General features: G+C 39.6%; 1 protein-coding gene across 1 annotated transcript in view; it reads right to left on the reverse strand.

The window, feature by feature from the left end:
- Positions 1–615, reverse strand: part of LOC124553537 (ankyrin-3-like) — a 92,152-nt gene extending 91,537 nt beyond the window's left edge. Inside the window, exon 1 of the mRNA XM_047127385.1 lies at positions 471–615. Within this exon, the coding sequence (XP_046983341.1) occupies positions 471–615 (145 nt within the window). The remainder of the gene's footprint in view (positions 1–470) is intronic.
- Between the last annotated feature and the right edge of the window lie 23,116 nt (positions 616–23,731).

Genomic DNA, 23,731 nt, shown 5'->3' on the forward strand with positions numbered 1-23,731 from the left:
CTTCGAAGTATACCACGCTCGAAGGTCATCGAAAATGATCACGTGTATTTGGAACATGGTGAGGTTCAGCTACTACATTGTGAGGTTCAAATACTACAAATGCTACTCTGGAACAATTTCAATAGAGCTCTGCAATCCAGTGCCAGTCAAACATGTGACCTACTGCCAGCAAACGAAGTGTAAAAAAACTACTGTTTGGAAAGCACAAGGATGTTGAAGGTAGCAGTTTGGAAAGTTTCACCTGCAGAAGTAAGACCAGTATGAGGAGAACAAAGAATGGGGGAGGGGGAAGAAGAGCAGGTAAATATTTGAATAATTCAATGATATATATATTTTGCAGTTTACCAGGGCTTCACTTGCTAAATCTGCAAATGGTAGTACAACCCCATGTTACTCGGGACAAATCCTGCTCAGTCTATCTACGACTGCCCTCCTGTTGCATGCCAGGGCTAGCTCGAGAAGCATCTTACCGTAGGTGGCAGCAGACCGGTCTGTCCCCAACCGCAACAGCAGGTTCACGACAGCTGCTTCACCACATGTGGCGGCTGTCCGCAAAACCATCCTCCCAATGCTGTCCCGTGCGTCCTTGTTCGCACCGTGAAACAGCAGGACCATCGCGACACCCTGTTTGCCGTATGCTGCTGCTATACACAAGTATAGAGAAAAAGAGAAAGTAAAAGGTCTTAACTTCTTAACAGCATTTATTTATCTAAAGATTTAGTTTTTCTACAGTATTATTGCTGTTAAATTTTTTTATAATTGTAAACAAAACAGAATCTAGAATATGTATGTGCTGTGTGGCTGGATTATACCGTATATACAAAATAATGGACCAATAGTACAGAATTATTGCAATTAAATGTTTTGTAATTTAGGTACATAAATTACGTATGCCTCATAAAATCCGTTCAGTTTACAGTATCTAAAATTTTGTAACTATGATGTTAATTTCCAGAATAGGTGACTAAAATTTATTAGTTATCTTAACAAAACTATAGTTAGAATCAGTAAGAGTAATGTAGTTTATTGGAAAGCTGACAAAGCAAATTTGTACTTGGACTTACTCCATAGATGTACATCATAAGCTGCTGAGTAAATATAAAAAAATCACTGTGTGTGTGTGTGTGTGTTGTTTACAATGCAAAAGGTGAACGTTGAATCCTTATAGAGTCTGTCCCACCTACACTTCTCTTCGTGTCTGCCCATTTGTGAAAATTTGCCGGTCTAACGTGTCGCATAAATGCGGACACATAAGCCGTTTTGCTGGAAAGTCAGAAGTTGGCAGCATGGTGAGTTGAGATGCATTCTGCTTTGCGCTCTGAAGTTTTTGCGTACGAAGCCAACGTGTTGGTCTGCCACCTGTCGGCAACGCCAACCAACAAGTGCGATCGAGAGCCTATCGCATATTACTTCACCAATTTCGCATTTGGAAGTTTCACAAGAACATCTCAGAAATAACAAATATCTCCTACGCGATATCAACTATTTGAACATATTTTATTAATGGGATTGCTAGAAGCGCCAATACCTCCTCATTATTTAGGGCGAAAATATTTCATACTCAACGATGTTTGTGGTAACACATTCTACATATTTACCAACTGCCTCAGGCATCATTGACTTATAACTAAGCTGGTGATCTTATTAATTTTTGCAAGACATGGAAATATCAGTCTGTGTTTATGATGTAGATCGAGGTACAGATTTTTAGTAAAGTAATAAATTTCGGAAGAACATGGAGACGTTTATGATTTACGGAATATTAACAGTATACCAATTTTTGGGGGACACCGTAACGTATATTCGTGTCTAAATGTCTATGGGTTGAATGAACTACAGATGCAAGCGATGGGCCTAGTGGTAATGGGGTAAGAAGACCACCACTTAACTAAGTTCTCATGTCCTTGCCTGCCCATCCAGTCGACAATCACTATCTTCAATTTCCGTTAATGTAAAAACTCACCGTAGCTTTTATCTTTTTGTTGCTTTTGCGTTACTGCTACGGTGGACCAATGGAGAAAAGTGCACGGCGTTTAATGACGGACAATCCACACCTGGCCGGCTGCACGTAGTGTAGAGGAGCGGCGCGAGAGGGCAGCAGCTGCGGGCGGCAGCACGAAGTGTCACTGCCTGCGAAAGTATGGCCGTCATTGCATGCATACGCACGGCGTACAGCAGACTGCACTTCGTAGCATTTGTAGCCACGTTGTTCGTTTAAAATAGCAAGTACTGTGTATTTTTGTCTTGAAAAAGTCAACAATGCTGTGCTTTTAGCTGAACTTTCGAAGCCAAGAAGAGAGGGAAGCAGCAAGAAGAAGAATATGGCTGATGAACTTCTGCAGAGCAAACTGGCAGAACACAAAAGCAACTGCATTATGTGAAGTAAGAGCAATTTTCACGCATTAACGTAGATTGGAAAATGTAAGATTCCCCGCCTAGTATGTCACGTAGCAAAAACGTGCAGTATTTTACTACTACAGCTCGTGACGTAACTAGCTGCAGAATGTTGAGGTTAAATTCGTAAGGTACAGTATTGGTGCTTTTACTGGTGAACACGTGTTGGTAAAACACAAAATTATGTCACCAGTAACTGATCCAGCAAAACAAAATCTCGTTTCAACTTGTAGCGTGCAGTTCCTGAAGCATGCTTTTCTTATTTGTTTATTTCTGTTCAGTGTAACATCACGGGAAGTGGCGAATTGAAACGAAACGAGACAAACGTGAAAGAAAAACAAATATAATGAGAACAGTATAGTTGATTTCTCGTTATTTTACGGTTGTTGTTTAAGAGGCTGTTGCAGTAAACTCTCAAGTGCAAATAGACCTTCAACATGTGTAATATATTGGGGCACCGGAACACATGCCAAGTAATCAGACGTCATATAAGAGGAGATGTTAAGTTTTTAAATTAAAAATAAAATTGCTTTCGAGCAATTCAAGAAGTGGAATGCCACAGATGAGTAGGTGTCGTGTGTATTACTCCACTCCAGCATGTGCACTTTGTGTGTTGTGATTAACAGTAATATTTCTAAAGTTGTGTTGTTTTGCAAATGAACATCTTTTTCATTTCCAAATGTAATTGTAATGGACAGTTACGAAATTTATTCACCTTTAATACACAGCAGACGTAATGGGATCAGCCAATTATAGTTTCACTGATTAATCGAATAGTTTTATTCTAGAGCCATTCCAAACCAAAGGAACTAATGAGTTTGTGATACTTAAACCAGCTTTTGTTATTGTAAACCAATACTTGTATGCAAGGCCGTTGCTGAGAGGAAGATGTTTTTGAAATATGCCCCTAGGAGACAGGAAAGGGGAAAAATAACTTTTATAGCTTCAGTAACTTGCACATCTTATTAATACTATCGTTTGCTGCTGAATCACAACAGCCTGAAATACTATAGGAATACATACAATTTTATGGTTTAATTAATAGGATGTTAAACATTCTGACCCACCAGCTTGGTGATCATAAATTTACCACTGCAAGATACTTAAGTATTCCAATAAAAGAAATGAATGGAATTACGTGGTGTATGCTGTGAAAGGAAAACTAGGTTCAGTAACTATTAAAATAAAAATTAATTTTTATTGTAGCTACTGTATTTTTGTAAATGGGGAAAAAAAGTAAAAATAATTTCATCCATCCCCATACAGATAGCCGTGAAAATGAGTGATTGTAAAACTGTAGTAGGTATATAAATGCTTTGAAGACTTAAAATGAGAAATGAGAAATGTGGTGTACATTCAGTAGATAATCGATGCATGAATAGTTCACCTCTTTGCTATTAACTTAGGCATGCAATTATTCCATAATACATTACTGTGCAGAAATGCGCTAAAGATGTTTGCATTATTAGTCGGAACATGCGTGTTCCGGGAAATATTTTAGACTGCCATTAAAATGTAGTAGTTTTGTTGAATATGACCTTAAACTATTATGGACTTTAAATAAATTTCCCTCTTCAATTAACGATTGGTTGCACATCAGTTGTTTCAGCCTGAGCTGTGTCAATAAATGTGCCTTGATTCGGGATCCTACTATCTTCCTGATCACAAGTTGCAAAATTAACTACGAAAATCTGATTCAAACACCCAAATAATGGTTATAGTACTTTTTACCTCTCGGAATCCCTCAAGAAGTGTATTAAAATCATCACAAACTAATGACTGGTTCAGCTTGTTTCACAGATAGCTCAGTAATTCATGTAGATTTCTCTTAACTCACTGAAAGTCTCATAGACCTCTGAGGAGTGTTATAATTAGAAGTGTATTATTCTCTAGTAACAACTGACAAGCACACGCTTTTACATTGCGATCTACAAAGAAACTACTTGTTTCCATATTTTTGCTTTTGTGTTAAAACTCCTCCTTTTTCCAGGTAAACTGTACACATACATGATGCTAGCCTGTAATCCCTTATATCTTATTTCTCCATCACCATGAGTACATGGTGTTGAGTGGCACAAAACACACATCCAAATTTCACACACCTTTCTAACATAAAAGAAGCTCGTGTAACTCTTTATTCAGCACCCTAATGTTTTGACGGACCAAACATTTAACTTTCCTGGAAACTATTCCATATTTTATGATGCTATGCAGTTCTAATTTCTCTCAAAGCTGTCTGTCTGTAATCTGACTCTAACCAAAAGATGTGTTGCCTTATGCTTCCTGCAAGATGCTCAACTAGTTTCTCGGCTTAACGGAAACATCCGATTCCACCTGTGTGCTTTGACCAATACCATCACCAATATGGCGGAATCGACCATTCACAGCAACTCCCATATCACTACTAAAACGTCATTACGTAAACATGACAACAAACAAGAAAATAGATCGAAAAACCGTCAAACACATATTTCTCCGATAATATAATGAAACTAACGGGACGGGGGGGGGGGGGGGGGGGATGGATGGTTGTTTTTAGGGTAGGGACAAACTAAAATAAACACAAGCCACTAAACCAAACGATAAAATAAGACGACGACAACCTTCCCAAAATCTAACTAGAAACAATATCCACTGGAATCGAACATTTCCCTTGACCTATATAGCTCAACAAACTATCATTACCAATTCATACAACCCAAAACTACAACCCCTTCAACAATCATCGCTGCCTCAAAAACCACAAGAAAACACCAAATTTGGAACTAAACAGTTCCCTTGACCTTACAGGTCATCAAAAACACACAAAACCTACTCACCAATATCAGCAGCAGCACCACCACCCCCACACATGATCCACAAATTATCTAACCAGATAAAAACACACACACACACACACACACACACACACACATATATATCCATCCACACATATACAGACATATTCAAAGGCATATATATATATATATATATTTTGTGAGTGTGTGGGGAATTACCCACTTACTATATCCAAAAATTCATCTATTGAGCAGAAGGAGTCGTCATTAAGAAATTCTTTTAATTTCCTTTTATATGCTATATGGCTATCTGTCAGACTTTTGATGCTATTAGGTAAGTGACCAAAGACTTTTGTGGCAGCATTCTTTACAGACAAATGGAAAAACTAGTAGAAGCCAACCTTGGGGAAGATCAGTTTGGATTCCGTAGAAACACTGGAACACGTGAGGCAATACTGACCTTACGACTTATCTTAGAAGAAAGATTAAGGAAAGGCAAACCTACGTTTCTAGCATTTGTAGACTTAGAGAAAGCTTTTGACAATGTTGACTGGAATACTCTCTTTCAAATTCTAAAGGTGGCAGGGGTAAAATACAGGGAGCGAAAGGCTATTTACAATTTGTACAGAAACCAGATGTCAGTTATAAGAGTCGAGGGACATGAAAGGGAAGCAGTGGTTGGGAAGGGAGTAAGACAGGGTTGTAGCCTCCCCCCGATGTTGTTCAATCTGTATATTGAGCAAGCAGTAAAGGAAACAAAAGAAAAATTCGGAGTGGGTATTAAAATTCATGGAGAAGAAATAAAAACTTTGAGGTTTGCCGATGACATTGTAATTCTGTCAGAGACAGCAAAGGACTTGGAAGAGCAGTTGAATGGAATGGACAGTGTCTTGAAAGGAGGATATAAGATGATCATCAACAAAAGCAAAACAAGGATAATGGAATGTAGTCTAATTAAGTTGGGTGATGCTGAGGGAATTAGATTAGGAAATGAGACACTTAAAGTAGTAAAGGAGTTTTGCTATTTGGGGAGCAAAATAACTGATGATGGTCGAAGTAGAGAGGATATAAAATGTAGATTGGCAATTCCAAGGAAAGCGTTTCTGAAGAAGAGAAATTTGTTAACATCGAGTATAGATTTAAGTGTCAGGAAGTCATTTCTGAAAGTATTAGTATGGAGTGTAGCCATGTATGGAAGTGAAACATGGACGATAAATAGTTTGGACAAGAAGAGAATAGAAGGTTTCGAAATGTGGTGCTACAGAAGAATGCTGAAGATTAGATGGGTAGATCACATATCTAATGAGGAAGTATTGAATAGGGTTGGGGAGAAGAGACGTTTGTGGCACAACTTGACCAGAAGAAGGGATCGGTTGGTAGGACATGTTCTGAGGCATCAAGGGATCACCAATTTAGTATTGGAGGGCAGTGTGGAGGGTAAAAATCGTAGAGGGAGACCAAGAGATGAATACACTAAGCAGATTCAGAAGGATGTAGGTTGCAGTAGGTACTGGGAGATGAAGAAGCTTGCACAGGATAGAGTAGCATGGAGAGCTGCATCAAACCAGTCTCAGGACTGAAGACCACAACAACAACAAATATCCCAAGCAGCTTGGCATTTGTTTGGGGGTCCTTTTATGTAATTTTCATAGGCAGCTTGTTTGGCAAGTTTATGGTTGGCTTTGTAGTGTTTCTTACATTTGAGGTAGTCTTTATAATAAGTATCATTTTGTTCTGCACCACATTTGCCATTGTTTTTATGTTTTGTATAGTGAAAGCATCTTTTCCCAGATAGTAGCAAGGTCATCAGTGTACTATTTAAGCGTTTTATCTTTTCTATTTGGTTTAGTACTGTTTCTTTTCATTGGCGAGCAAGACTACCGTAAGTCACTATATGTCTTAAGGAAATTATTAAATAGTGTTTCCACAGATGATTGATCTGTGTCATATTCATAAACAAAGTCCCAGTATACCTTTCTGAGGAAGTCTATGAATAACTTAACATATTCCTCTTTCTGACCTCGTAACACGTCATGCTTGGCTTATTTGCAACCTTACAATTGTTATCTGACTATGTATACTGATATGTTAGGAGTAGATGATCATGATCTGAAAAACATTCATCTGCAATGCTTACACTATATGGGTCTCTTGAAAAATTAACTATAATATTGTCTAAACAGGCATTTCCACGTGTTGGGCTGTTGGTACTATAATATAGATTTAGTGATCTGAGTAGGTTTAAGAAGTTCCTCTGTGCCTAGCAAGTCAATGTTGAAATCACCACATATTGCTACATTTGTTTTGAGTTTTAAGATTTTTCTCGTCATCTGTTCAAATTTTTAAAAATAAGTTAACATCACCATTTGGAGATCCATAGAAGCTAACAATTACAATATTTTGGTCTATCGGTCTTACACAAGTAAATTCACTATTTAATTCTGAGGAGAACGAACTTACCTCTGTTTCAGAGAATTGTATATACTGTTTGATAAATATTGCAGCCCCTCCATTTTTTCTCTCATTTCTGCACATTATAGCTGCCAGAATGTACTCATTAGGTATGAACAAATCTACTTGATGTTCTATAAGTCAGTGTTCTGAGCACACAGTAAATCACAGTTTTTTATTTTACAAAAATGTCCAGCTCTTAGAAGTTTGTCCCTAACGCTCAAATGTTGACTTCCAGGATGATAAGTGGGTGTACTTTACATCTATTTTCTTCCCTCTCTGAGCCATTAAGATCTCGTATTTTACATTCATGTGTTTTAATTTCCTCTTCAGGAAGCTTGTCATTATTTTCAGACCAAACCCTGTAAGATTTGGTCCGTTTTAGCAGTTTCCCTGTAAAGGAGCACCCAGCGCAATTATAGGCTTAACAGTGGTGTTTTTTTGTGAAATATTTCTTCTGTAGCCTGGTTTATGTTTGTGATAAGTTCCCTTTTGCCAAGCTGATTCAAGTGCACACCATGTCCAGTGAAACTGTTCCTTTTGTAGCCACTAATACCTAATAATTATACGTTTGTAAATTTAGCTCAAAATATCTGTTTATCATTAGTTTGACTAATTTCGGTACTGACACATTACCACTCAGGTACGACCTGCCTGATTAGTCGAGTGGCTACAGTAACATTGGTGAAGTGTAACTATTGTATTACTAAGACCATGTTCTTGATGAATCTGTTGGCATTGTTTTTGTTTATGCACCTCCGATCAGCACTACACAGCCCTTTTCCGTGAGTTTGGAGCATTCATTGTTTATACCAGCAGTAACTGTGTCAATATTTGCCCCTGGTTTTACTTCACTGTAAATACTTATACTGCACCCGCCCTGCATTGACATTAGATTTGAGATGTTTTGTGCGTGGCTGTCCCCTTCCATATGAAGGGTCCTTTGTTGCTATTTATGGTCTTCCGTTAGACAGCAAGAAAGCCAGTGGACACACTCCTTTGAGTACCCCAACTGGTGGATGAGAATGCCAGTTCTACCAACAGAGACGTCCAGTTGTGCAGCGAGGTATTTGATAGTGATCTGTTGATCTCCTCGAACTCCAAACATTCCAACAATGCAGGAGTCACAGATGGGTGTGGCTGGCTTGCACACGGGAGGTAGGACTTTTGCGTGACCTCACTGCAGTGACAACAGATGTCTTGCCTGACAACTCGTCATACCTTTGTTCCCTGACAAGTATCTGCAGACATTCTCCAAGTGCCTATGAAAATCTGCAATCCTCTGGTTTTCAGCAAAAGTAACTCAATGACAGCTGTCTGCTCGGAGGACCCCTCCGTCACAGACGCCATTTTGAAAGCTATGTATAGTGCCACCACCTGTCGGATCTTCGTGCAACTGTAGAGGCCAAAGTGGGAATGTTCCATGATTTCCCACAGCAAAAAGAGCATTTTTCCAACTGAAACTGAGCAAGAAAAAATGTGTTGCATTACTTACTAAATGCCCCTTGTATGAGATACAGGTGTGCCTAGTGGATTAAAAGATAAAGTATTTATGAAAATGCAACGCTTTTCCAAAGTATCTGTAGTATATTAAAACATTATTTTTGGGCCATAAAAATTAGTTACCCTAAAGATTCTACTGTACAAATATTTTTCCAAATGCAATTTTCCATGAAATAATAGAATAAATTTATGTTTCAAAAATGTGTTTAGCTTTTTTGTAAACATCTCTATTTTGTAAAAACTAGGTGTGCACCGTCATTTAATCATAATGTATTTATTTTGTAACAAGTAAGTACACGTCAAACGAGGTGATTTCGGACACCGGGGCAAATTCGGACAGTATGGCTTATTTGCTCTTTGCCACTGCATAGAAACAGAGTTACTTATTTTAACGTTCATGTGTCAGTTATTTTAAGCACAAGATTGCATTTACCGCTTTCCACAACTTTTATTTTGCGTCAATTGTTTCCCTAGGTGAATAATCGACAAATAGTCTGTGTTAAAAACCCATGCAGTATCGTAAAGTGGAAACTTTCTAATGTTGTGTTGAGTGGGAAGTTATTGTAACCGTAATTGTCGACGTGCTGAGTAGGTAACAGCATTGAGAGAATTTCTGTACAAGTTTGTCGAGTTTCTTTTGCAAGGTTATAAAATAACGACGGTTTTTGTAAAACTGTGTACTGTGTTGGGTGATTTGGGACAATGCCAAGAACGTATAAGAGCAGAAGTGGTGTGATTTGTATGGCACACCTAAATCAACCCTACAAAATAAAGAGCACGAAGCACATCGGAAAAAATGGAAGGACAGCCAGTGCTACATAAAGAAGAAGAAGAAATGTTGAAGCAAGACATCTTGAGGGCTGCACATTGGGGATTTCCCTTCACTGAATTGGATATTAGATATTTAGTTAAAGACTACTATAAATCTGGCTGAAAAGAGAAGAAATTTCGTAATAATTTGCCAGGAGAAGAATAGGTGCATTTATTTCTCAAACGACAGTCAGAAGATCTTTCCGTTTGCTTAAGTGAAAATATTAAATGAGCTCGTGCAGAAGTGAACAAAGAGACTGTTAAGATCTTTTTCTCCAATATCAAGGCAAAGATGGAAAATCTCCCACCTAGCAACATGATCAACTATTATGAAACAATCATTCCGTATCACTTATTTATGCAAAAGGCTACCTTAAAATGTGTAAAATGTCACCAAAATCAAATAAAAAGCATGTAGAATTTTAAAAAAAAAGGGCAGTAACTGTCCGAATTCGCCCTCTATATATTGTAACTTCGGACAGAAATTTAAAAAACGCACATGTCCAAAATAACCCCAATCCATGGGGTGACGTCGGACAATTTATTTAACAGTCTCAGATAAATATACTTACACATACACTTTCTGGATCTGGGATATTTTATTCGTTACACATATACCCTACCACTTCCATAACAATCAATTTAATCTTACAGTATATACGAAAGTTACAATCAAAATAACAACAAAACCGTCCGAAATCACCCCATTTGACGGTTGACACACAGTCATTTACTCGTGGCATATTTCAAAGTTATTAAATTTATTTTCCTAACTATATAAATATTTTTTGTTTATATTATGTTTCAGAGGTTTGTAATCATAAAATTGTAAGTTCATTTAGCTTTGTCTGTACTCTTAAAAGCAGAAACCGCCCCAGTTATCAGTTTGATTAAGAGAAGATTTTCAATGCTTTTGGAATGAACATGGTTTAACTTACATTTGAGTTTTGTGTCAAATAGAACACTTCCATAGACACTTCTTGTAAGCTTTTTCTCATACTGCTAATAAACTACACAGTTAGTGTTTTGGTATCTTTGTATGAAGCATGTCGAGACTCTCTCTTTAATTGTAGATGATGAACAATTTAATTTTTTATTCTTATAATAAATTAGCATCTGGAACAAACCTTGTGCAATGATAATGTGGAGGAGAATTTTCACTTTGTTAATTAAGAGCCAGTAACTCTGATCTACCCCTAGAGAGAATATGATAAGTGTGAATCGTAGACAGGTGAAAAGACTTCCACAGTGTTTTGTTACATTGTTATTCATCGAAGTTTTGGTTAACATTGGCACTGACCAAGCAGGACAGATAGGTATGAAATGTCAGTGACGAATGCTAGAAGAGTACAGTATTAATATACCAAACTTCAAGGGTGATTTCTACATAATACCGGAAAGACCAACGTTAGAAGTATGATCGAACGTCCATGGGTGTCCTGCTGGTTCAGTGTCCAATGGGCACTATGGACACTACGAACCAGCAGCACACCTGTGGGCTGTTCGTTCAACAAATATGTCAGTAGAAATTGAAGAACCGAAATTAGTCGAGGAAGGATCTACAATCGGAGTTTGTGATCCTGAATTGATAAAGGCTGTGGGAATGCTCCCTACATTTTGGATGTTGTGACAAATTGTTTTCAAATGCAGGGTACCAAGATGGAATTCGAAGCAGTTGTACACAGTTCACAACATTTACCTCTCAGGTCAGCTGCAACTTGTCACTGTACCAGAGACCGGACAAGGATTTGTGAAGTGCCTATGCAAAAATAAATGCCAGAACCTCAGATGTTTGTGTGTAAAAGGAAACGATATTTGAAATTGAAAATTTCTTCTCAGTTCTTAATTGCATTCATGATATTCAGTGTTTTTGGAAAGTCTGTAGCTGTCATTCATGATTTAAATTGTGAAAAACTCCACCAGTTATGGTACTTATTTTTTCATGTTTAGCACAATGCGTTTTCAGAATGTGTTCTCAATTTCATTTATTTACATGAATATTTTTGATATTGGCATGTTTTCTGCCCCTCTCGCATTGCAGATATTCTAAGCGGTTATACTACAGTTTGAAAATTAGACAAAATGACTCTTTGAGTATTTTTAGATGCTTGCTTGCTTGCTTGCTTGCTTTCCGTGTCTGGAACTAGACTTCAAACTTCCAAAAATCAGCAACCAATATGGCCTTGTCATTTGCCTCCCATGAGTCACTCATTGTGCAGGGCTGGTCTAAATATGGACAGATAAGCAGGTGTTGAGGATCAGAACCATACAGACAGTGTGTGTTCTCATTCTCGCTTAGGAAACCCCATTGCTGCAGGTTTGTCTTGAACTTTGGCACTTCTACCCTCATACGGTTTAGGGTTCTCCAGACTGTGTATGGTAGGTCTCCACCAGGCGCCAGTTCTTCTTTTACATCTTTATGGGGGTTTCTCAGGTCGATTTCCCACCTTTTCAAACGATTCTCTGCAGCCGACCCTTCCAGGGCTCAGGTACATGGCAGAAAACTCTTCCTCGAACAAAGCCGTCGGTCAGCAGGCTGGTGTCCATCTAAAGGGGGATGCATGTCCATATAAAGGGTGACGCATGTCCTTTTCTTGCTTGGTTTTTTCGACTTCGGCAGCGATGTCACGTCTTATGTTGGGCGGTGCGATCCCCATGATTAAGTACATCTTGTGCACTGGGGTTGGCCTCAAGCATCCGGTAACAATCTGTGCCATTTCATTCACCACGACATAAACTTTTCTCGCATGCGTTGATGCAGACCGTACTGGAGCGGCATATTCCATGGCTGACACACTGAGTGCAAGGGCTGAAGTTTTCAGGACTTTTGGGTTTGCACCCCAGGATCCGCTGAGAAGTTTCCTGATGATGTTGTTTGTAGTTGAGATTTTTTCCCTTGTGGCATTACAATGATGTTTGTAGGTCAGTGTGTGATCCAATGTGACACAAAGATATTTGAGCATTTTACAATGCTCGAGACATTCACCTCTCCATATTACATTTAATTCACGATTTGCCTCCCTGTTCTTTAAATGGAATGCACAGACCTGCGTCTTGGAAGGATTTGGCCTTAGGTGGTTAGCCTCATAATACTGGCAGAAAGCTTCCAAGGTACTGGTTAATTTCTCCTCTACATCCATAAAATTGTTACCTTGGGCTGCAACTGCAGTGTCATCGGCATACATAAATTGGTGCTTGATGTTTGGCACAGGTTGGTAATATAGTGCTTGTGTCTGTATATGTATATATATGTGTGTGTGTGTGTGTGTGTGTGTGTGTGTGTGTGTGTGTGTGTGTGTGCGCGCGAGTGTATACCCGTCCTTTTTCCCCCCTAAGGTAAGTCTTTCCGCTCCCGGGATTGGAATGACTCCTTACCCTCTCCCTTAAAACCCACATCCTTTCGTTTTTCCCTCTCCTTCCCTCTTTCCTGATGAGGCAACAGTTTATTGCGAAAGCTTGAATTTTGTGTGTTTGTGTGTGTTAGTTTGTGTGTCTATCGACCCACCAGCGCTTCGTTTGGTAAGTCTCATCATCTTTATATATATAGAGGGAAACATTCCACGTGGGAGACATATATCTAAAAACAAAGATGATGTGACATACCGAACAAAAGCGCCGGCAGGTCGATAGACACACAAACACAAAATTCAAGCTTTCGCAACAAACTGTTGCCTCATCAGGAAAGAGGGAAGGAGAGGGAAAGACGAAAGGATGTGGGTTTTAAGAGAAAGGGTAAGGAGTCATTCCAATCCCGGGAGCGGAAAGACTTACCTAAGGTAAGGTTTGACATCGTCACTGGAAATGTGAACTAATTTACATGTGTAAATGTCCAACTGTTGCCAGTGATCAGATTACAGTCGTTTTCAACGAAAGGAATTCTAAACAGGAAACAAAATGGCTTCATACATCGAAAATACTGCTGAGCTTAAACTTTTTTAAACATGCACATTAGAAAACATAAATATTCCCCTCTTGCAACTGAAAGGAGTAACTTCATAAGATAAAAAAAATTTTATTTGATAAAACAACTATCTCTCTTTTGTTTCTTCTTCTGTCCTCAACCCCCTCCCCCAACGGGTACAATCGCGAGATATTTCATTAACATTCAGTGCTCCTCACCCCATAGTCAACCAAGATACCTAAAGAAGAGCACCAATATGTTCACAGTTTCTTGGAAAAGCAACCCAGTACAAACGTAACTTCCTCAGATTTACAAATAAGGCAAAGAAGCACGAATTCTGTTGCTGCTGGACCGTGAAGTTGTTTTTGTATGTCAATCCTTAAAACAGGTGGAAATTTAAGCTCAGGAATACACTATTTGTTAAGAAGTGTAAGGAACTGCACAATTAATTGATTGCAGAAATCCCTCAGAACAATGCGTGTTGGTCAGCTACCGCCAATAGTTTCACATTTTCCTGTATCAAAGAGGGAGACACCACCATTATGAGTATGCCTGCAACAGACCTGGCGTTCGCCGTGCCTAGCTGACGTGACGTCACGAACAAGCGAAAATCGTCTTCCAGCATACGCGTCAAATTTCGTTACAGGCCTTATGAAGCAGGGGATTGGAAGTCAGCGACTTGTGCACTGCTGCCACGTAATTGAGGCTTCCGCAAAAATTCAGACACCCATAATTCTCTCTTCCTTCGCTGCTTTGCTTTCTGCATTACTCGCAGCGCACCTGATGTACACAGCTGGATATCACTGTTCTTCAACGCGACTATTTCACTACGGTAGCATTCTGTCGGATGTCTGTGTATGCGAATTTAGTGCCAAAGAAGCAGAAATGTGCCGTTTGCTTGTGTTCGCTCGCTCATTACTCGTTCGACAGTGCTGTGTTTCACTCGTCTTGCGTAAAAGCTTGTTCGTAAGTACAGGCGAATTGCAGTGAACGCTATCATTATTCTGTGAACTGGTCCTTCGCCTGTGTTTTTGCTCCGATGTACAGGCACTGCAGAGCAGACTGTAACAAGAGACGGAGGTGAAAGAATCGCCATGATTTTCCCGGCAGCGTACCGTACTGACATCTGTCGGCGACGCCAAGCAACAGTGCCAGCAATCGAGTACCCTTATTCGGTGTCGCCACAAAAAGCTTAGTATGAAACGAGTAGAAGACACAAAAGTCTCATTTGGTAACAAGTTGGTGTAGCCGCCCATGTTTGATTATTTGCGAAGAGAATTCTTCATGCTCGGCAACACTTGTGGTGATGTGTTCATTAAGAAATCAAAAGACGCTCTATATAGTATCATCAATATTCATCATAATATTTACGTGAATTTTTGGAAGGCTTGTATAATATGATGCGAGCCATCACACTAGAGAGAAGTTAGATTGGTACATGTTACTGTTTCGAAACAATTCAATCTAAAATGTAATGTTTTGTTACGCTGTTACGAAACAATTTGTGTTTTGTAATCGAATAGACCTATAGATTTTATCATCTTGAATGTCTACTGTATAAGTATGTCCATATAAACACAAGTGAGGTGCGAGAGCGCGAATAATATCGCAGAAAGTATGAAACTTTCTCTTACAAGGGAACCTCCCCATCGCACAACCCCTCAGATTTTGTTATAAGTTGGCACAGTGGATAGGCCTTGAAAAACTGGACACAGATCAGTCGAGAAAACAGGAAGAAGATGTGTGGAACTACGAAGAAAATAAGCAAAATGTACGAACTGAGTAGTCCATGCGCAACATAAGCAACATTGAGGATATTGTGAGCTCAGGAGCGCCGTGGTCCCGTGGTTAGCGTGAGCAGCTCCGGAGTGAGAGGTCCTTGGTTCAAGTCTTCCCTTCGAATGAAAAATTTATTTACTTTCTTTATTTTCGCGAAGTTATGATCTGTCCGTTCGTTCATTGACGTCTCTGTTCACTGTAATAAGTTTAGTGTCTGTGTTTTGCGACCGCACCGCAGAACGGTGCGATTAGTAGACGAAAGGACGTGCCTATCTAATGGGAACCGAAAACATTTGATCGCAAGGTCATAGGTCAACCGATTCCTCCACAGGAAAACACGTCTGATATATTCTATACGACACTGGTGACAGATAATAATTGTCTGAAAATAAAAAATTTAACTCTTCTCTTAAGGGAAGACTTGAACCGAGGACCTCTCGTTCCACAGCTACTCACGCTAACCATGAGACCCCGGCGTTCCTGAGCTCGCACTTTACTTGATGTTGCCTATCTTGCACATGGACTACTCAGTTTGTATATTTTGCTTATTTTTTTCATAGTTCCACACAACTTGTTCCTGTTTTCTCGAATGATCTGTGTTCAGTTTTTCAAGGGCTATCCACTGTGCCAATTTATAACTAAATCTGAGGGGGCTGCGATGGGGAGGTTCCCTTGTGAGGAAATTTAGAGAAACAGCATTTGAGGCTGACTGCAGTACAGTTTTATTGCTGCCAACTTAGATTTCGTGGAAAGACCACAAATATAAGAGAGATTAGTGCGCGTACAGAGGCGTATGGGCAGTCATTTTTCCCTCATTCTGTTTGGGAGTGGAGCAGGGAGCGAAGATGCTAGTTGTGGTACGAGGTACCCTCCGCCACGCACCGTATGGTGGGTTGCGGAGTATGTATGTAGATGTAGAAGTTCATTTGCATTTTTTGAGGCAAAGGAAGTGCTGAAGTCGTTTCTTCAACTTCCTTAGGGTAGCACAATACACTACACAGCTTGTCATTGTGCCATGAGGTAGGACATCAAATGGAATAACTCCTTCAGTGTCCTAGAAGGCTGTCACCATAACTTTACTGGCGGAGGGTGCTGCATTGAATTTTCTCTTTGGAGAACAGGTGGTGTGGCACCACTGTGTGGATTGCCGTTTTGTGTCCAGTTGAATGTGGTGAACCCATATTTCATTGCCTGTGATGATGTTAAAAAACAACCTCGTGATCAGCCTTGTAATGTACGAGCAATTCCATATGGAGGGTCCTTTGTTGCTATTTATGGTCTTCTGTTAGACAGCAAGAAACCCAGTGGGCACACTCCTCTGAGAACCCCAACTGGTGGAGGAGTACGTCAGCACTACCAACCTAGACATCCAGTTGTGCAGCGACGTGTCTGATAGTGATCAGTCGATCTCCTTGTATGAGTGTCCGCACATTCCGACAGTGCAGGAACCACAGATGTGTGTGGCTGTCTGGCACACGGGAGACGGGACGTTTGCGCGTCATTGTTGCGATGGTGACAGATGCCTCACTCGACGACTCGCCGTGTCTCTGTTCGCTGCTAGTCACCGGAGACATTTCCCGAGTGCCTGTGAACATCTGCAATCCTCTGGTTTTCATCAATAGTAACTTGATGTCAGCTCTCTGCTCAGACCGCCCCTCATTACAGACACCGTTTTGAAGACTATGTATAGTGCCACCACCTATCGGATCTTCGTGCAACTACAGGGGCTTCCAAAACAGTCAGCATTTTTTTCAACGACAATTGGCCAAGAAAGAAAGTGTTGCATTTTTTACTAAATCCCCCTTGTATAAAATACAGGTGGTGTGCCCAATAGCTTAATCCATAATACATTAAACATAATTTTAGGCCATAAAAATTAGCTATCTTAAAGATTCCATTTTCCAAACGTAATTTTCCATGAAATAGGAAAAATTGTTATGTTTCAAAAATGTGTTTATGAAAAAGCTAAACATCGCTATATTTTGTAAAATCAAAGACACTGTCATTTAATCATGGTGTATTTATTTTGTACACACTGTCATTTCTTCACGGCATATATCAAAATTATTTCTATTTTCCTAACTATATAAATATCTTTTGTTTACATCATGTTTCAGAAGTTTGTAATCATAAAAATGTAAATTCATTTAGATTTGTCTGTACTTTTATAAGTGGAAACTGCTCCATTTGTCAATTTGACTAAAAGAAGTTTCTCAGTGCTTTTGGAATGAAAATGTTTTAACTTATATTGGAGTTTAGTATGAAAAAGAACACTTCAGTAGACACTTATTGTGAGTTTTTCCCATACTGCTGTTAATAAACTAAGCAGTTAGTATTTTGTTTGCTTTGTATGAAGCATGTGGATACACTCATTCTAGTACATGAACGATTTAATTTTTTAATGTTGTAATGAATAAGCATGTGGAATAAATCTTGTGCAATGGTAGTGTGACGGATTTTCACTTTCTTATTTAAGACCCAGTAACTCCAATCTATCCCTAGAGAGAATACAATAAACCTGAATCGAGGACAGCTGCAAAATGTGTACATTGTTACTTTATTCATCGAACTTTAATTTAATGTTGGCACTGTCCCAACAGGCCAGACATGTACATGTCAGAAGAAATAAAAAAAACTGGAATTAGCCTAGAAAGGATCTACAATCAGAGTTCATGTTTTGGACCTGATAAAATTTGTGGGAATGCTCACTACATTTTGTCTGTTGTGGCAAATTCTGATTTTTATATATAGCATACCAAGAATTTATTCCAAACTCCAAACAATTGCCTCTCAGGTCAGCTGCAGGTCACATTGTACAGGGACTGGACAAGGATTTGTGAAATGCGTGTGCAAAAATAAATGCCAGAACCCTCAGATGTTTGTGTGTAAAAGGAAATGATATTTGGAATTCAAAACGTCATCACAGTTAACATTCAGTGTTATAGGAAAGTCTGTAGCTGTCATTCATGATTTAAATTGTGGAAAACTCCACCAGTTACAGTACTTATTTTTTTCACACTTAGCACAAAGTGTTTCGAGAATGTGTTCTCATTATAGTTCATTTATATGAATATTTTTTATATATGCATATGATTTTTTGCATTGCAGGTGTATTTGAGGTAATACTACAGATGCAAAACTAGACAAAATGATGCGAATATTAGAAATGGCACTCTTGTTTGTCTACTGAGACATATTGTGCTGCCTCCATTGCACACAGTCACAAGTGCAAATCATCACTTACACTGTTTGTTTTACTAAACAAAACATACAATGATATTATGATACTATGGTTTCACAGAGAGTTTGTACATAGAGGTATTAGTGTTTTAGGATTACATTATGTAGCTATATATAGTTCAGTTATGAAATTTATTTTAGCACTACTAACTGCTGAATTATCCATTAAATTTTATACTTTGTGGAAATGCATATTTATGAAAATTAGTACAGTTATATGCACGAGAAAGAGTGACTCTCCAGTTTGTCATTGAAAATTTTTCTCATTGCCTTCTGTGGTGTACAAAAATTTTAAGCTGCTCCATTAAATATATTGTGATTTTTTTGAAAGTTGTGTATTATGTTCAGATATGCGTTTTCACTGCTGATTTTGTAAATTGGCTATATATGTTAACAGTTATATTCAAGGTATGTAATTTTAAGATTCTTGCCTGTTTGTCCTATGTAGTAGCTTGGAGGTTTTACTTGTGCTTTTCTTATATTCCTCAGTTGAGAATTTACCAGTTTTGTTGTTTAAGGTGCAGACTAATTTCTGTTGTTCATGGAGAAAGCTACTTTCATTTCCTCTATAAAGCTCTTACGTGGCAGTGGGACCACCAGAACACTTCAAAAATAATACAAAGTGAGTGGCAGGCCTGACAAGGTGAAACGTAGCAAGCACAACAGCATCTGAAGTAAATCAGTATTTGGATTTATAACAATATACAACCAACCAGCTGTTTTTATGCCATAACTGCAAATGTGGTGTGCAGGCTAATCTGATAGGTTTGCTTATCTTTCATTAATGAATACATCCTCATTGGTGAGACCTGCAGGACAACATAAGTTTTGTGTTCTCTAAAACACACCAAAACTTTTAGGAAAACTGGATGTATCTTTTACCCATGTGTGGATAACAGCTTTTGGTACTGTCCTTCATATCAGTGGTGTGTGAACTTGCGTTTGTGTACAAAAAATATCCTTTTTTTTGGTTGGTTCTCTGAATACAGGTTGCAGTATATAGTGAACATAGATCATGTTGGATTTCATGGGAATAAGTGATTCCAAGGACTGCAACACTTGTAAGTATTGTTGAATTTATGTGGTTACAGAGAAAATTGTATTTTATTGTAATTGTTTTCTGAATTCACTGTATCTTTATCTACAGTTTTTACCCAATGTTTGACAATAGGTAATAAAATAGAAGGCTGTCTAGTGCATCAAACAAGTTAGCTGTACAGATGTGCCAATAGCAGCAATGTCAGTTGGACTGATGCTCGTAGATGCCAAAGTTATATTGAAATGTGTGATATAATTACATTGAGTCTACATCACTATAACAGTATGTAGTAATGGTATTGGAATTATGTACATCTACATCTACATTTATACTCCGCAAGCCACCCAACGGTGTGTGGCGGAGGGCACTTTACATGCCACTGTCATTACCTCCCTTTTCTGTTCCACTCGTGTATGGTTCGCGGGAAGAACGACTGCTGGAAAGCCTCCGTGCGCGCTCAAATCTCTCTACTTTTACATTCGTGATCTCCTCGGGAGGTATAAGTAGGGGGGAAGCAATATATTCGAGAACTCATCCCGAAGCGCACCCTCTCGAAACCTGGACAGCAAGCTACATCGCAATGCAGAGCACCTGTCTTGCAGAGTCTGCCAATTGAGTTTGCTAAACATCTCCGTAATGCTGTCACGCTTACCAAATAATCCTGTGATGAAATGCGCCGCTCTTCTTTGGATCTTCTCTATCTCCTCCGTCAACTCGATCTGGTATGGATCCCACACTGATGAGCAATACTCAAGTATAGGTCAAAGAAGTGCAATTGTGTACAATTGTGAGATGGCTTTTCTTCAGTGCACTGTTTGTCTGACTCTTGTATCATTTGTATTCAGAGCAGTGATGTTGCACTGTTATCCGAAATCTGGATCTGCAGTAAAAAAGGTGATTGATTGATGCTGACTATGTTTCTATCCTGTGACACATATGTCAGAAGTAAGTTTGGTGGAGAGTGTTTTGAACAATCGTTCCTGTGACACTAATGGCATGTCACATTCGTGTTTCCACCTCGATGTAGCTGATGAGAATACTGAGAACTCAAATTGACTGTTCTGAGAGTTCACATAGGCTGATAAATGCAGTTGTGGCTCAATGTAGAAAAGGAATGAGCATATGTGGACCGAAGTTCCATCACAAAGAAGCTGCAGTAGCCACTCACATAACTGACATTAAGCGGCAATGTGTGAATGGCCAGTTGCTCTTTTATGCTCTTATAACAAGGCTTCAGTGTGAGCTAGTGCTGCTGACCCCCTAGTCTGCAACGAATGTGGCAGTGACTTCTCTACAAGGCCATTCCCAAGTCACCTAGTGAGTGGGTTAAAACTGATTCACATTCCAGGGCATACAACCAGTAAGATCATAGTCTTCAAAAATAAAATATTGGAGCAAATTATACATGTAAGATGTTAGATCACATAGGAATATAGCCACAATGTTTACCAAATATTTATTTCCATATGTGGAACAATTGTAAAGAAATTTCAGAAGGAAGCTGGGAAAGACACACAGCTGCAGATTTACAGGAGGAGACCACTTGAGCCGTGGTAGGGGAACAGGGGGGGGGGGGGGGGGGAGGAGGGGGGGGGAACTAATGGTAGCACCAAAATTTTTCTTTTAACAGGGTGGCTTTATTGGAGTGAACAGTTACATTAATACCCAATCTTTCAAATCAGATTTAGTTCTTTAAGGCAAGCAGCTGCAACTAGTCAAAACAACAAACACTTTTAATACAGTAGCAAAGGGCAAGTTGGGAAGACAATGAAATTTAAATAACAAGTCTCCACAAATATGGCTTCACAGGTAAGATTAAATTTATGATTGTTATTTTTTTTTCTGACATTGCAGCAGTAGGCAAGATAAAATTAGTTCAGTTAACAAAATACAATTACACCAAAACACAAATACAAGTTAAAATTTAACACACATGACGACAACTGCCAGCTTACAATAGTTCAAAAGATAATTCAGTCTCATAGGTGCACAGATGTCATTACCAAGGGAAGTGTGTGAACCAACTCGAAACAACTAGAACACGGCATAGACCGAATTACAGATTCGGCAGTCTATGTAGAGAAGTCGGCAAGAAACGGTAAACGAGTGAGGAAACGATCACCGTTGCCCACATACACACTCGCACATGGGCACAGAGGAGCCAACCTTAAGCCAGGGAGATAGGACAGGCACGGTGCAAAAAAACAATTCGTCACAGGCCACACCGAACCACTGGACGGGAACTCCCAAAATACACTCACCTTAAACTTTACGTACAACCCCCGGGTGAGGAAACGGGAAATCGTACGGGCACAGGCCAGCAAAAACCCCAGAAGAACACACAGAATCCCATACATTCCAAAACATAATTTAATCAATTATCCCCCAAAACCCCGGATCTTGGCACAAGCGAAATTACAGGCCACAGGATCCAAAGGCACTCTGCAGAAGAGTAAGGAGGGAAAAGGTTAAACAAAGTTCTGCAACGGCACAATAGAACGCCAAGAAAAACACCCTAAGTAAGGAATATCACCCCACAGAAAGCCGAGAAACACAAACACTGGGGTTTGCCCACATTTCTGATACAATCGTAACAATGAAGATAATCTTCTTCATCCGGCCACAGCACGCTGAAACACACAAACAGCACCAAACTTCCGAGGACAGGAAAGTACTCCCCTGTAAACCATACCCAGGAGCAGCACAGCCACAAGCTCCTGGCAAGGCACGGTCCAGGGAAATCGCCGCGAGAAAGATGATCCGGCACGAGTATTGTCACCCAGGCCTCAGCAAGGCGCAGCCAGGCAGGGCAGGAAGGCTGGTAATCAGACGACGTCTCCCACCACCGACCCGGGGAGCAGCAAGTAACACCAGCCCCGGCCAACGACAGTGCGGAGGGACCCACCTCCCGACACAAAAGGCAATGCTCGGACCCAGAGTTGACTGCCCGCGCACGTGCCACCGGGTAGAGATGGCAGCACTTGCCGTCAGGAGGCTCCCCGCAACGGAGAAGGAAACACCACTCAGAAGCCCAACGATCGAGAATCGATTGGGAATACCACCGCCACGACACACCACTGAATACAGTAAAGTGTAGAAAAAGTCAGTGGGTTGCCCTTCCTGTTCTAAACCTCAGCCGTTTTCAAATTATATCTGTGGAGCCTCTTCCCACGGACAAGTGACCTCTGCGTGGGATTTGAACGAGACAAGTTGTACACCAGATCACTTGTAAACAGTTCTCTCTCTAACTCCTGTTAAGTAAACGTTCATTTTTATTCCTCTGTTCCACACATTATAAGCTGGTAATAGTTACCTGTATGATTCCATAAGCTTATACATTCACATCAGTGTATGCATTTACATCAGTACGTGCAAATCCTAAATTCCCATCATAGTAATTGTGTGTCGACAGTGACATAAACAGCGACAGCATTACATTTTGTCAGTCACTTCTTGTTCGACATAAAAACCGTGCCGATCTCAATGACTTCGACAGATAACTGACAGTTCTCAGTTGTGTCCCTGATATGTGCAAATCCTAAATTCCCATCATAGTAATTGTGTGTCGACAGTGACATAAACAGCGACAGCATTACATTTTGTCAGTCACTTCTTGTTCGACATAAAAACCGTGCCGATCTCAATGACTTCGACAGATAACTGACAGTTCTCAGTTGTGTCCCTGATGTGGGTGAAACTTTGCTCAGTGTGTTCATTTAAAGTTAATTGGCCAATGAAATAGTTCTATAAGGTAACTTTTATTTCCAGTATCAAAATTAAGTTACAAAAGATGATATAATTGTTGCATAAAATTGTTTGTTTTGTTTCAAATAGCGC

Source organism: Schistocerca americana, chromosome 11 (genome assembly GCF_021461395.2).
Source record: "Schistocerca americana isolate TAMUIC-IGC-003095 chromosome 11, iqSchAmer2.1, whole genome shotgun sequence".
Lineage (NCBI taxonomy): Eukaryota > Metazoa > Arthropoda > Insecta > Orthoptera > Acrididae > Schistocerca > Schistocerca americana.